General features: G+C 35.2%; 1 protein-coding gene across 2 annotated transcripts in view; it reads right to left on the reverse strand.

The window, feature by feature from the left end:
- LOC127870971 (protein YIPF5-like) overlaps positions 1–16301 on the reverse strand; it is a 73400-nt gene that overhangs the window by 55823 nt on the left and 1276 nt on the right. Inside the window, exons 1-4 of one of the 2 annotated variants that reach the window (XM_052413581.1) lie at positions 14182–14261; positions 8387–8504; positions 4731–4903; positions 3943–3977 (exon numbers count right to left, since the gene is read on the reverse strand). In XM_052413581.1, the coding sequence (XP_052269541.1) occupies positions 3943–3977; positions 4731–4903; positions 8387–8493 (315 nt within the window). In that variant the 5' untranslated portion in view covers positions 8494–8504; positions 14182–14261. Of the gene's footprint in view, positions 1–3942; positions 3978–4730; positions 4904–8386; positions 8505–14181; positions 14262–16301 lie in introns of those variants that run through there. The other variant, XM_052413582.1, reaches the window with a different exon arrangement.

Raw genomic sequence — 16301 nt, forward strand, 5'->3', positions numbered from 1 at the left:
GACCTAGTGACCTGAAATAATGGTCATCTGCCAGTCATGATCAATGTACCTATGAAGTTCATGATCCTAGGCTTAAGCATTCTTGAGTTATCATCCGGAAACAATTTGGTTGTCGGACCGACGGACAGACTTACATGTGCAAAACAATATAACCCCTCGTCTTTGGAGTAAGGGGGGCATAATAATGAAAACCATAATAAAATATTCATTATTAAAATAAACTCCTGCAGATATATTTATATTTAAGCATTGCAAAACAAAGCTGTTACTTACTTCTTTAACATGAAAATATTTTACAATGTTTTACTGGCAAATTCTGCCATTATATTTTTATTATTTAAAAGTAAAGGATCCCTTTTGAAGAAATTGTGGAATAATTAGAAAATCAGGTAGGTGTAAAATACAGGTTAATTATTTGATCAGCATGAAAACACAAACCACTCACCAAAGCTTGTGGTTCAAGTTTTCGGAACTTGGCAAAACAATTTAATTTGTATAAAACACCAACCTAGTATTCTATAGATTCAGTGTACATAGTTCCATTACTTTCATGCTGCCAAACCCACTTCATGTGTTTATAATCAATATAAACACTGTGTTGAAGGCTTGCTGGGCCAGTAGTCCATACATGCCATGGGTGAATTACAATAGGTTTAACACATTTTAACACATTTATGGAAGTTTCAAGACATTTTCCTGTACACTTACATGTTATTAGAAATATTATTAATTTTCAGTTCAACCCTGTGCACATTGTTCAGAACATCATTTCGATTAATATTTTAAAACTATCAAATATTAGCTCACTTCTCTGAACCTATAATAATTTAATTGATGATGATCAATTTCAGATTACCAAATAATAATTCTAATAAAGCTCTGAAATACAGATGATCCTAGTTTCATAACAGCTTTTTATATGTTACATGTAAATAATTGTCACAAACAGTCTTAAGACACACTAGGAACCTTGTACCATTCCATGTTAGGAATTGACTGTAATTTCTGCAAAGTTTTGTGCAAATCCTAATTATGTGCTAGACTAAATCCATGCTGAACAAGTAAAGCTCAGAATAAAGAGTTACAGGTAAAATGTAAGTTTTATTAGGGATGCAAGAGGTTCACCACTTCACCAGTAAACTAACTGAAACAATCCGTTAAACGGTTACATTTGTTAGTAAAGGTTTACCTGAAAGTTTTATTTTAAATAATGCTTTTATCATGGAAAGAATCATAAACATGTTATTTTTGCACGCGGCATACTGCCAATAAATGCTAGTGCCTACTATGAACCACATACCAAAACAACAACAGGAATCCATAATGTGTCAATTAATAACACATAAACAAGCAATAAACAAGTATCATTTTGGTTACCAGCAGGGGTAAGTTTTGATATGTAGGACAATTGTTTTGTTTTCTTTCGAACTGTGGGGAGTGTGGGCTATTAGCAGAGATGTTTTCGACACCAATCAATCAGGGGAGACTGTAGTTGGCTTAATATGATGTTTTGTTAACAAATATGCAAGATTGATTGCTCCCAAATATTAAGCGTTTTTAGAATTAACAATTGTATCAAGATTATAATACGCTGTTTAAATCATGACCAGTTATTGTTTATTTTCTTCATCATACATGTAATTTTATTCTATAATTAGTAAATACCTGTAACTAACCGACTGAGGCAAGTTTGAATTAAGAAAGCAAAGCATTAAACTGATTTAATTAAAAACAACAATCAAACATTTATTAAAATACATCATCATTAAATGTAGTATTTTATGTCATCATTTCAAAGTTATCCTGCAAAAAAAATTGACTAGCATTATTTAAGATCATAATACTTATTACCATCGCTCTTAAATGAATATAATGATTATTTAAAATTCTTCATTTTAATTTCATTCAACCTAATAGAGAAAGACAACATCTTAATATTTAATTAATTTCCAACTTAAGAATATTCAACGAAAACGAACAAAGAAACAACAACTGTTCAAGCAATTATTCCTATGGCTACCGCTAACTTTGTACCTGAACATGTAAAGTAAGAGTGTTTTTATGAATAAATCTAGTTGTTAAGATCAAACAGGTCTGTAATTGTATGTGTGTTGAAAGAGATTTGTCAATCCATTATGCACAACTCATTGTTCAAAATCAGTTGACAGAATTGTCTCCCCCTCAGACTTCTCCTCAATCTCACCCATGACATGTGGAAATACATACCAATCTTCTTTTTCATGTTTACTCAAGTGATATTAGAATTTTAATATTATTATCACATTACATTAAAAAAACACACTTCAATTGGCATTTAACAAGACAAAAAAAATGGCTGAAGAGTGTAAAAAAGGGCAGGATAACCTCTTTCATTAACAATTGTCATATTATTAACTTTGTTCATGACTGTGACTTAATTATGCTATTTTCCTTTGAGTACTAAATACAAGTAACTTGTATGCATAGTTAAAAATGTAGATGTTAATATCTAGTAATACTGTAAGTTAGTCAATTAAATTGTCAATAGCCAATAAAAACATATGGCGTTCCTGTATTTACAAAAACATTGACCAACAAGATGTGTTTGTGAAACACAATGTCCCCCTATATGATGTTTGACCTTGTAGGATGACCTTGACATCGTGAAGGATGACCTTGACCGTGACCTTTCACCACTCAAAATGTGCAGCTCCATGAGATACACATGCATGCCAAATATCAAGTTGCTATCTTCAATATTGCAAAAGTATTCATAAAATAAGCGATTTGGGCCACATATATTTGACCTCTGACCTTGAAGGATGACCTTGACCTTTCACCACTTAAAATGTGCAGCTCCATGAGATACACATGCATGCCAAATATCAAGTTGCTATCTTCAATATTGCAAAAGTATTCCTGAAATGAGCGATTTTGGCCACATATATTTGACCTCTGACCTTGAAGGATGACCTCTACCTTGACCTTTCACCACTCAAAATGTGCAGCTTCATGAGATACACATGCATGCCAAATATGAAGTTGCTATCTTCAATATAGCAAAAGTTATTGCAAAATGTTAAAGTTGGCGCAAACAGACAGCCAACAGATAGATCAACAGACAGACCAACAGACCAACAGACAGGGCAAAAACAATATGTCCCCCACTACGATAGTGGGGGACATAATAAAAAAGGGACGGAAAAGTGTGAGACATATTTTTAAATGGCGAGGCATAAAAATAAGGCCCCCTTTGCCATTCTGTACCACACAGAACACTGTTTACCAAAACACAATTCAGGGGAGGTAACCAAAACAAAACTCTTCTTTTATAATCAATAATTACTTCCCTTCAATTCAACAAAAATGTACGATTAGTATTCTTCAGTCATAAACAATAAAAATTCAACCTCAATTAAGTTGAATGAAACGGAAGAGCAACTCCATTCAAATCATTATGTTCACAAGGTAATTTTTTCATCAAATACAATGTTTGTTTTTGTACAGTTCCTAACGCCTCCTCCAATTTGTCAAAACACACCAATAAGAAAAGTACATTACGTATGTTGTCATTAGAAATCTTTCAATATACTTTCAAATCACATAAACTTCTAAAATCTATACCAATTCAAGTAATTTAGGCAACCATACAAAGAGCTATTTATCCCATCAATGAATACACAATAGATTAAATTATCAATCCCATTGGTCTTAAAATTGAGCATTTCCTACACTACTGAAAGTATAAGCGTTTATATTGATACTAAGGAGACGCTAAGCATTTTAATGACAAATTGTGTAATATCTGGCTGTATGCTATATGACAGTGATTAAATGGGCTTGGCTAGAGATAATATTTATACCTCTGAGTTTTGCTATATTTTGACCTAGCTATATCCTGATGTTACTGTTAAAACATGTAACAACAACTATAATAGCCACTGGTTAACTAGTAGCACTCACCTTTTGAACAATATGATCAAAGTTTATTCCAAGCTCTGAAACAAGAAAAACAAAACCTCAATCAATAATCATTAACCCTTTCAGTGCGGGGACCGAATTTTAAAGGCCTTTGCAAACAGTTTGGATCCAGATGAGACGCCACAAAAAGTATTCTTTGAAAAAAATCAAAGAAAATGCTAATTTTAGAAATTCAGCAGACGACATTTTAGTAGACGACAAATTTCCCAGCATGCAAAGGGTTAATTCACTGGTTATATTTTTGTTAGTTGCCCCTTAAGGTTAATCCAGTAAACAGTTGCAAGTGTCATTACATAAATAGAGTTTCACTTAACCATATCCTCTAAAAGTAAAATGCCTCTATACTTTTCATTAAATTTTGCCTTGCAATTAAATTTTAATCAACATAATTATAACAAGAGATATGCACCCTTAAGCATATGTGAAGAACACTAGTTAAACACTGGACACAGCAAGCACCACAATCAAGTGTCATAGCTGTACAAGTGCCTAAGCCTAATTGGCTTATAATACAGCTTGAACAAGATATACATTGTAATGACAACAAACAATCTCCTAAAGGTTGTTTAGAGGAAACTGTGGGACTTACAAATAAAGCAGATATGAAAGATATCTACTTTTTATTAACAGACCATCTAACCAGACATTAGCAAGGAATATACCCAGACATCAAAGACAGCAGGCATAAATAATATAACCGGTACCACTTTTTTACAATAATTATTTAAATTTTACTATTAACTGAATAAAACTTTCAGGAGTGATCTAACCTTCCATGAGAGGTGGTTCATCCTCGTAATTGTCTGCCACTGGCGGTGAGGAGTACGCAGACTGGTCGGGGGTCAGGATGGAGGGGTTGTAGGCAGGACTGGCGCCAGGCTGGCCCGCGTAACTACTGTCAATGCCATAGCCCTGTTGGCTGTAATCAAACTGTCCAAAAGGTCTAAAAGAGAAAGTATTGTTGCTTAGTTGAGCATCATTAGGTAATATCAACAGTGCTATGTGAAAATGGGCCAAATGACATATGCGGAAAAACATGGTAATTGAGCAGTCTGAAAATGAGCTACATTGTCGGCTTTAAAGTCAGCAAGGTTTCGAGGTCTTATAAATGGAGAGGAAAGATTGAGACCTGACTTTACTTATGCACAGGCTGGTGCTATCCTTGCTTTATATGGCATAAGGCCCATTTTTGCATGTTGCATCATATAAAGTGTTCCAGTTCTTTCTAAAGAACAGAGCACATAATTTTTTACCGCAAAGCATAAGATATTCACACTGACCAATGTTTTGAGACAAAATATTAAATACCCCCAAATCATATGGAGAAACGCAGTTTCAAGTTCACTACTTTATCAAGTAATGTCTTAATCTCAATCAGAAGTGTGCTATTGTCATTGGAAGCAAAATTATTAAATAGCATGTGTCAGTTTGAAGTCGCAAAATAAGTAAAATTATTTAAGTTTTTCAAAAAAACATCCTTAAAGTTTTTCGGTACTAGGTATTTAATTTGGCATATTTTTCAGCAACTGATTCATATTTAAGCGGAAGACTGTAGGATATGCATGTAAATACTATCTATCTTTGATCCTGGTTTGATAGATATTATCAAGGAAAATTTAAGTAGTGTTTTGACAGATTTTTTACCTTTGATCATTTTATACACTGTCTTCAAACTGGATATCGTATCCAGTATTTTGACAGAAAATATGCATTCCAATAAAAGCAATAATATTTTAATAAAATTAGATTTACACGATTTCCTAGAAACACCGACCACATGTTGCTATGTTGATAGTACATATGTCTATGGTGTGTTTAGGCTACCAATACAAAACAATTCATGGGTAATCAAATGTGCTACACAATAATTAAAAAAAATTGAGAATTATTAATTTATTCAATCAAACATCAGTGGACATCTGTCTTCAGGCTTCCTGAAAAGTCCCAAAAAGTGCCTGTCAACCGAACAGGCTGATGGAAAAGTTAGCCTGTCCAGACAAAAATTCACCTGACCGAACAGCGTGAGTTTATTACTGAAGAATTGAGTAAAGTTGAGCACATATTTATTGCAATGTGCAGCCTCATGTGCATTAGTACACTCGATAAAGTCAAACAAAACACTTGAGTGTTCTATTGATAACAGTGTATGATGGACAACAGTTTTAAACTCTAGTCAGACTCAAAACAAAATAACATAACAAGATTGGTGTTGCCTTCTTCATCCTAAAAGTCAAGACCATCGTCAGAATCTGTAAGAATCTCTTCCGCAGATACAAAAGTGACTTCGCAAAGCTTATTCCAATAACCTCAGTAATTATGTTATGTCTTAAACACATGTTAGGTCTTTCGATGTGCGCTAAAAACTAATTTCATCAATTCTAAAATGAATCTTATTTAAGATTGAAGAACTTCAGCAACACAATTTTTGTCATGTGTAGTTTTTTGTTACAACCTTTGTAAATGGATACCGTAATAACTCTATGTTTTCGGACACTCTAAGTTTTCGGACACCACTTTTTTTAGCAAAAATAATTATTTTTTGTGACTCTTAATTTTCGGACACACAAGTTTTCATCCATAATTAATGTCTCTAAGTTTTCGGACAGTATATTTTACAATGCTATTTTACCAAATTTCGGTCCTGTTTTCTATATCTAATGACACTTCGATCATGGGGTTTTACAACCAGATTAACACCATAAGACATGGCTGGTGCCTGCCTGAGGGCAACGGACCATTACATTTGTGTTATTGGATAAATAACCTTGTAAACCGGTATTAAACAATGGTTTCGCCCGAAAGCATAAGCGTTATGACAATTACCAGGGGAAGTGCCAATTAACAGTTCAATTATCTACCACAATGGTACTACTCTTCTCAGTAAAATAACTGTAACAAATACTAAACGCTTCAAAGTGTGATGCAATATTGCAAGTTTTACGAACAATTTAAGGTGTAAGACAACAACTATCGGAAATGAACAAACACAAACCTTGTAGTAACTTTCTGTCAAATAAATTACGCATTTAAAATTATTTAAAATGCAGTGCAAACATATATAACAGTAATTTATACTACAGAGCATGGTATTTTACAAGTGCGTGCTATTACCGGTAGTCATTGATACAATTGACGCTATTTTCGGACACTTTAATTTTCGACTCCAAGTTTTCGGACACCCGTATTTTGTGAATATTTTTCGTATCTAAGTTGTCGGACACGATTTTTTTTTTTTTTTTTTAAGTGTCCAAAAACATAGAGTAATTACGGTAGATGGTAATATGTCGGACCAATAAAATTGACGTTTTCGAAAAAAACACCAAGGCAGAGCACTCTTGAGAAATAGTGACGCGTAAGTGTTCTAAATGACAACAAAATGTGTTTGTGAAACACAATGTCCCCGTATATGACGTTTGACCTTGGAGGATGACCTTGACCTTGACCCTTCACCACTCAAAATGTGCAGCTCCATAAGATACACATGCATGTCAAACATAAAATTGCTAGCTTCAATATTGCAGAAGTGAAATTACATGAGCAATTTTGACCCATATATTTGACCTTGAATGATGACCTTGACCTTGACCTTTCACCACTCAAAATGTGCAGCTCCATGAGATACATATGCATGTCAAATATAAAGTTGCTATCTTCAATATTGCAAAAGTACTCATCAAATGAGCGATTTTGGCCACATATATTTGACCTCTGACCTTGAAGGATGACCTTGACCTTGACCTTTCACCACTCAAAATGTGCAGCTCCATGAGATACACATGCATGCCAAATATCAAGTTGCTATTTTGAATATTGAAATATTGCAAAAGTGTACATTAAATGAGCGATTTTGACCCATATATTTGACCTTTGACCTTGAAGGATGACCTTGACCTTGACCTTTCACCACTCAAAATGTGCAGCTCCATGAGCATGCTAAATATCAAGTTGCTATCTTGAATATTGAAATATTGCAAAAGTGTACATTAAATGAGCGATTTTGACCCATATATTTGACCTTTGACCTTGAAGGATGACCTTGACCTTTCACCACTCAAAATGTGCAGCTCCATGAGATACATATGCATGCCAAATATCAAGTTGCTATCTTCAATATTGCAAAAGTTATTGCAAATGTTGAAGTTGGCGCAAACCAACAGACCAACCAACCAACAGACCAACAGACAGGGCAATAACAATATGTCCCCCACTACTATAGTGGGGGACATAAAAAGGCTCAAACTTCACAAACAGAGTGATTCTAATGGGGTGTTTTCGTTCTTTTGGCAAGTATTAGACTTTTCAGTATTTAGTCATATTTTTTTTGGCCTGTCACTAGGACCGGCAATATTAGAAACTTCGCTGGACCGTAAATAATTTTGCTGGACAAGACTGGCGGTCCGGTCTTATCAGGAAGCCTGTGTCTTACTGCTCTTGGCCATAGCCTCCCTGTGCATAGCTCGTGTCCGGATTCTGGCTCTGGTTCCCATAGTACTGGCCACTGTAGAACCCATCCTCTTGGCCAAAGTTTGACATTATTGTGCTACCTGAAACAGTCCCATACGAAAAACGGTATTGTCACAAAGGATGTAACAGGAGAAAATGAATAAAAATCTATCTATCTATCACATAGTACTGCCTCACGCCTCTCACGAGTATTATGGGCGTCTCACGAGTATTATGGTCAGGGTGCGCGTTGGCTGTTAGTAAAGTAAAAGAGTAAAAGCTGAGAAAGATATCTTTCAGCAAATTAAGAATTTGTACAATAATAAGGATAGTGTTGTTAGGTTGTTAGGAGATTTAAAAGTCATGTAGTATACAAGGGATAAAAATGGATAAAAACAATTCCCATGGGTTTAGTGTCTAAGTTGGGCTACTGCCTGCTTGAAACTCTCATGGTCAGGCAGCATTGCGACGGGGTGGGGTAACCTGTTCCACAATACTGTGGTGTGGGGGAAGAAAGAGTACTTAAAGTAATCGTAACCTGTATGGACTTGACAAAGACTGAGGGGATGCATGTGTCTGTTTAACCTGGTTGGGACTTCAAGATAAGATGGGAGGGATATGGCCACAAGATGGTGGTAGACTTTGTAGAAAAGGACGAGTTTGGCATCTATGCGTCTGTTCTCAAGGGTGCGCCAGTTGAGTGTATTTTGCAGTTGTGTAACACTGGTGTAATGGGAGAAGTCATTTTTTACCCATCTGACTGCTCGCCGCTGAATCATTTCTATGTTGCGTTTGTTGACCTGAGTTTGTGGTGACCATACGGGGGAAGCATATTCAAGTTGGGGACGTACTAGTGTTTGATAGGATAGTGATTTGACCTTTTCATGTTTTGTCTTGATGTTACGTTTGAGAAGACTTAATGTTTTGTTTGCATTTGTTGTGATCCTGGAGATATGTGTGTTCCAACTTAAATCATGGCAAATGTCAACACCAAGGTATTTTGCGTCCTTAACTGGGGATAGGATTTGACCATGAAGCTTGTATTGGTGCGCAATGGGCTTACGATTCCGTGTGACATGAAGAACCTGGCACTTGCCAGGGTTAAACTCCATGTCCCATAGCTCTTCCCATTTCTCTAGTTTACGGAGATCGTCTTGTAACATTGACAGTCCGCCTCGGATGTCACTGTAAGATAGATGGCAGTGTCATCAGCAAAGAGGCAAACTTGGGATGTAACAAGGGAAGGGAGGTCATTTATGTATAGGAGGAAAAGGAGGGGGCCAAGGTTAGATCTCTGAGGCACTACAGAGGTAACTGGGACTTGGTCAGACTTAGTACCATCTACTACGACTGATTGGGATCTGCCGATTAGGAAGGACTGGATCCAGGATGTGGTCTGGTCAGAAGCACCATGTATCTTAAGTTTATGCAGTAATTTGAGGTGATTGACTTTGTCGAAGGCTTTACTAAAGTCTAGTAGGAATAGGTCTGTCTGTTTACCTGATGCAAGAGTTTTCGCTAAATCATCCACTAACTCTACAAGCTGAGTCTCACAGGACCGCCTTTCGCGAAACCCGTGTTGCAGCTCATAAAGTATGCTGTGTTTTGTAAAGTGTTTGGATAGGCTAGATGCGATAATGTGTTCTAGTAGTTTGCATAGGACACATGTGAGTGATATGGGCCTATAGTTTGCTGGGTCGCTAGTGTTACCTTTTTTAAATTGAGGAGAGACGTTTGCCTTCGTCCAATCTGATGGGAGTTTACCAGAGTCTAAAGACTTTTGGAAAATCAGTGACACTAGGTCAAGGATCTCATGCCGGAGTTCCTTGAGGACAATGGGTTTGATCATGTCTGGGCCAGCAGCCTTATCTACTTTAAGGTTTTGAAGTAATTTCAAGACTCCTTTGGGGTATATTTCTATCTTGGGCATGGTGGGATACGGTGAATTTCCTAGGGTATTTCTGCATAGCTGGGATAGAGACAGAGGAGAAACTCCTGAGAAAACAGATTGGAATTGCCGGTTTAGGATATTGGCTTTACCAAGGCTGTCTGAGATAAGGTTTCCGCTTGTCTGACATTTGAGTGGAGAAACACCTTGAGTGTCTTGTTTTGCCTTCTTTATGATGGAATACAACTTTTTAGTGTTGAATTTGCTGGAGTGAGTGTCTGCATGTTGTATATCTAGGATGTCTTCAATGTATAGTTTGTATGACCTTTTTATTTTGGATTGAATGAGATGTTTGATTGTTCTGAATTTCCTAATGTAGAGGTTTTGACCTTTGTGTTTTTTTACCTTTTGGTAAAGGGAGTCCCTTTTTCTGATTAATCTTTTTATGTCTTGGGTAACCCAGGGGAGAAGTCTTTTGGAGCCTACTTTTTTGATAGGGACAAATTTTGAGATACCTGCCTGGATAAGGGCCTTATATTGGTTCCAGAGTTCATCCACTGATGAGGTCTCTGCGTTTTGGAGGATGCTGACTTTGGAGGTATGGATAGAGGATTTGAAGTCATCCCATTTGGCTTTCTTAAATAATGGGATTTCCCTCGGGGCTTGCCTATTTATTTGGGGTTTTAATCTGGCCTGGGCGATAACTAAGTCATGGTCGGCGATACCTGCTTGGACATTAACATGGCTGACTAATGTTGGGTTGGAAGTTAGAAACAGGTCCAGGGTGTTATCATTTCGGGTGGGCTTGTTGACCATTTGTGTGAGGCTGTGATCATTGAGGATTTCAAGCAGCTTGTCATAAGACTGGGGAAGGCTACAGTTAGGTTTGGTTATTGGGATGTGATCACAGTCCCATGATGGTTTGGGGGTGTTAAAGTCACCAAAGATCCATTTGGTTCCTTTAAGGGGTCTTGTGAGTTCAAGTGACCTGCCAAACTCCATGATTCTCTGAAGATCATTTTCGTTTGGTCTGTAATAGGCAGCAACATACAAGGGTTTGGACATATTCATATTTATTTTCACTCATAAAATTTCACAAGATGTGGTGAGTTGTTGCTGTACTGAAGAAATAAATTAATTTTTGACCAGAATGAATACACCACCTCCTTTACCTTTTTTCCTGTCATTACAGTAGGGGGTGTAGCCTAGGGAGGATGGGAAGATTACGCTTGTGAGGTGGTCTTCATTTAACCAGGACTCGGTGCCAACAACAATATCAGGGTGGTGGGTATCAAGTAGGACGTGGAACTCTTGTTTTTTGTTTACAACAGATTGACAGTTCAAAAACAAGACCCTTAGGTTGGCATAGGGTGGGATTTTAGATTCTACCTTGCCTTTTATTATAACAGGAGTTGGATTTTCATGGGGTAGTGATGAGAAGCTATTTGGTTGACTGGTGGGGGAGCTGGAGGTGCTGGATATGTTTGATATGTTTATGGAGTCGCAGTGGGTGCACATCCATGAAAACAAGACATCTAGATTTAGGTGATTGTATGTGTTGTCTCCAACACCTTGGCATGCAATATGGTGCCAAGTTTGACATTCGTCGCACTCTAAGGCTTGATCAGAGTCTAGAACATCGATGCCACAGCTTCTACATGGGTAACTGGGCTCTGGGCCTGGATTAAGCGCGATGTCTGCTGAGAGGGATAGTAGGAGTAGGCTCAAATAGGCTAGGGCGGAATGACACTGAGGTTTTACACGGGCGTTTGATCTGCTGGACTTTTTCAAGCGTAGCAATAATGAGCACAAACCCGTAAAACGATGTGTAACAAGGTGATTTGGCCTAATAAAAAGGTGAGGTTGGGTAGTGTCCAACTCATTTGGGGTCATAAATATCCTAAGAACCACTGACAATACTGAAAGGGTTACTGAAATACCTGTAAACATGGTTGTAAACTAATGTGGTAGCAACAGGATGTTTACCTCCGGGAGTTGGCGCAAAATATGGCGGTGTCAGGGTACGTATCACCTAGTCAAAATAGGCATGTGAAAAAGGTGTAAATTGCACATTTTCAAGGGAATTTCTCTGCTTCGTGAATGGGAATAGTCTCAAATATACAAATGTTTACCATTAATTACCAATGAAATATAAAATAATAGCTGGAAACAATAGTTTGCAGAAATTTTTCTTCAGTCAGAGGAAGACGTGTTAGTTGACCAACGCATGCGCACTCGATTCCTATCTTTAAATTTCAATGTTTTAACTGAAAAAAAACTATTATATAAAGAAGCTTTTATCTGGTCTGTACTTTGTGACATAATTATGGATGGTACAGGGTTCCGCCAAGGCCGCAAAATTGCAATTTTACAGCATAATTTTTTAAATGCCGCAAAAACCTTGCAATGTTGCGATTTATGTCCCACGAAAATTGTGTAAGATAAATTGTAAGTAATGTGAAAAAAAATGGGGATGGAAATCAAATTTCATTTAATATAATGGAGTTATTTGCTGTTTGTTACTCGTTTTACAAACAAAGGAGTTACATTTTTAGTTAATAAAAAGTATTTAAAATCCATTAGTTTGTGTCTCAAAAGTAAGGGAAATGTCCCCATGGTTTCATGAGCTGTAAGACCTTTGTCCCACCTCATTTGATACCTTGATAGAACACTGATTGTATCTGAGAATGACAACTAGCTCTTAATGTAGGAAAACTGCATGTAGGAAAACGGCAGTCAATAGAGGACAAGAATATAAATATCTTTGTTTTCCATCGCCTTGCACTGACACAACAAAATTGTTGCTTCTCAAAAAAATTTGTTGAGTTAAATCACTGATTTTTTCGTTAATCAAGTTTTTGGGGAGGATTTAATCAGCCTTTCCTTTATTTTAGTTATTATCCTTTGAGTTAATAAATCAATTTATTTTAGTAAGTATCCGTTTAGTAAATAAATTCACTGTATCAGCTAGCCTACTGCTTGTAAATAGTCATATAGACATCAAATGGTTATGTGTTCATAGATCATTCTAAAAAAAAATTGCCAACTTAAAGAAGCAAATTGTTTGCAAAAGAGAACATATGCCAATCTTCAGACCCTTTGCAAGCAACATTGGGTAGGCGATGGCAAACTAGAAAACAAACAAATATTATAAGGACCTATATTATTGACTTTAATCAATGCAGTGAGCACAACTGACTCTCAAAGGCAGACAACTGTCTATATATTTCCATAGATTCGGTGCATTTGATACCTTAAATAGCTATACAAAAATAGATTTCCAGAAAATTAGGCATCACCTATAATCATGCCATTTAGAAAAGTGTAAACTAATCATCATTGCAAGTTCTAAAAAGCTGAATAAAAAAGTTTGCATTCAACAAGATTCTTACTTCAGACATTTTGGCGCAAAATATAATATGCAGAAAAGGACAACTCTGGCTCCTTATATGAACAGCATATTTCTAATTCCATGTGTACAATAAACTTTTCATTATTATTAATAAGATTAAGAAACGCTTCATAATTTTACAAATTTCTATTCACTGTTAACATGGTTAATTATCCATTAAAAACAATATTTTACATATTTGTTCTTACATAGACTGTTATTATGCTAATTTTAATGTAGGCACAGATTTTCCGTCTCTAAAGTTTTATGACAAAAATTGTCATTTTGCCAAACAGGGAACAAGTCCTTTTAATAGTTACATGATACAACCGTTTTATCCGAAAATAACTATCCGATTTTAAAACAAGTTCACAAATGTTTGTTTTCTTACTGAAGCAAAGACCGACAAAACTAATTAATCAAAGCTTTATATTTAAGAAGAAAAACTATTTTAAAATGAAATTGAAAGAAACCTGTCACAAAGTGGTGAACAGCTTACTTTTAAATTGATTTTGCGAAGACACGTAAAATATAGTGTATCCTAACCGCGTAGCTTGATTTGAGTTATACTTAAATAGAATCGATTAAGAAATTTGCTAAATAAATTAACCTTTTCGTAAATATGACGAAACACATTAGCTTTCATGTATATCTGTACATGTTTTCACGCAATAACGACAACAACAACATCTAAAGCAAATTTTGGCATTCATGTAAAAAAGTATTGTGCACATAATTGCATAAATATATTTACACCGATATTCACATGTGAACAGTTTATGCGCATACAACACATATGCACATTCTTTCTTTGCCCGTGCGCACGAGCATGAGCATATGGGACAATCGCGTTTAATGTGAAAGATAAATACGACTATCTCAAGAGCAATATATATCACATTTATATCACCGAAAACAAATTCTAGCAACGAAAGCCGTGAAATATTCATGTTTTGCCGCAAACGTGCCAATTTAAATTCCCGTAGGCTACAACTAGTTGCAGGTCGTTCTTTTTCAACCATTTTTCTAACACACAATTAATACAATTTTGATAAAATCACTTTGTTAGCAGACCAAAAAGTTCGTTGTGTGTGATGTAATAATTGGGAAATAAATGAGTTACACGTTATCTACAAGCTGGTGTTCAAATACGTGGCCGTTTAGATTATCGAGAAGAAAGCAAACATTTCATTGAACGTCAAATCGTTTATATAAAACAGAAAAAAACTTAGATGTGTTTCATTCGATCAGACAGCGCAAGAAAAATAACAACATGTGAAAGAAAATAAATTATATTCGCATACTTCATTTCGCAGGTGAGGTCCGATGTATTTGTTATTCACGTGCTCTAATATGCTTTTAAACGTGTATTTATGTGCTTTACCTGCCTTAATATCTTAAATTTATATTAGGTCTGCTATGCTTTGTTTTAAGTGTTTAAATGTGTATAATATATGTGTAAATATTTAACCATGCAAGATAACTTTAATGTAATTTTAGGTATCTTACCCTTTTTCTTATATGTTTGTGTTTGTTGCATGCAAAATATTATGTTCTTAATGTGCACTTGTACTTAATTTGTGTTTTATGTGCTTTAACCATGTGCTTTAACATGTACTTAAAATGCGTATATAATATGCTTAATCTTTCTTTTAGCTTTTAGGTATCTACCCTTTGTCTTATATGTATGTGTTTTGTTGCATGCAAAATATTATGCTCTTAATGTAAACTTGTTCTTAATTTGTGTTTTGTGTGCTTTAACTATGTGCTTTAACATGTACTTTAAATGCTTATATAATATGCTTAATCTTTCTTTTAGCTTTTAGGTGTCTACCCTTTTTCTTATATGTATGTGTTTTGTTGCATGCAAAATATTATGCTCTCAATGTAAACTTGTTCTTAATTTGTGTTTTATGTGCTTTAACTATGTGCTTTAACATGTACTTTAAATGCTTATATAATATGCTTAATCTTATTTTAGCTCATTTATACTTGTTATACTATATACATTTGTTTGTCGGGAAATAGCTCATGAGCTAATGTTTACTGTTGTTCATATCCAACTTAAATAAAGATTCTTGTATCTTGTGTCTAAAGGAAACCATATCTGCGCGTGTTCAATAAGTGTCAGAGGGTAATTAAATGATTTCTTTCATAATTATCTCAAATAGCAAGATATTTAGATGTTTAACTTTCTTTATGATGTTGTATACAATAAACTAGGTACTAGGTAATTCTGAGAGAAGTATACAAAGATTTCAGGTATAAGCAATTTAACAATTACACAACTTAATATTCAAATTATGATCACTTTACCGTAATAGTTTTATTCTTCTTGTTTTGTACATTAAGAAATTAGGCAGAGCTCAGAACAAATTTAGGCTCACATCTCTTTGAAATTCATTTCAAATTAAACTAGCTTTTCTGCAATTATGCTTCATAAATTATGGATAAATAAAACAGAATGTTAAATAGCGTTTCAATGCTTATTAAATTGTCAAAAAAGTTAATTATTTAAATGTTATACATGAAAAGAATAATTTAAGAAAATTAGTAAATATCCAAATTCAGTGCGAAAAAGATTAAGTGAACAATTTTATCAATATTTGTTATTAGTTT

The sequence above is a fragment of the Dreissena polymorpha genome, chromosome 3 (genome assembly GCF_020536995.1).
Source record: "Dreissena polymorpha isolate Duluth1 chromosome 3, UMN_Dpol_1.0, whole genome shotgun sequence".
Lineage (NCBI taxonomy): Eukaryota > Metazoa > Mollusca > Bivalvia > Myida > Dreissenidae > Dreissena > Dreissena polymorpha.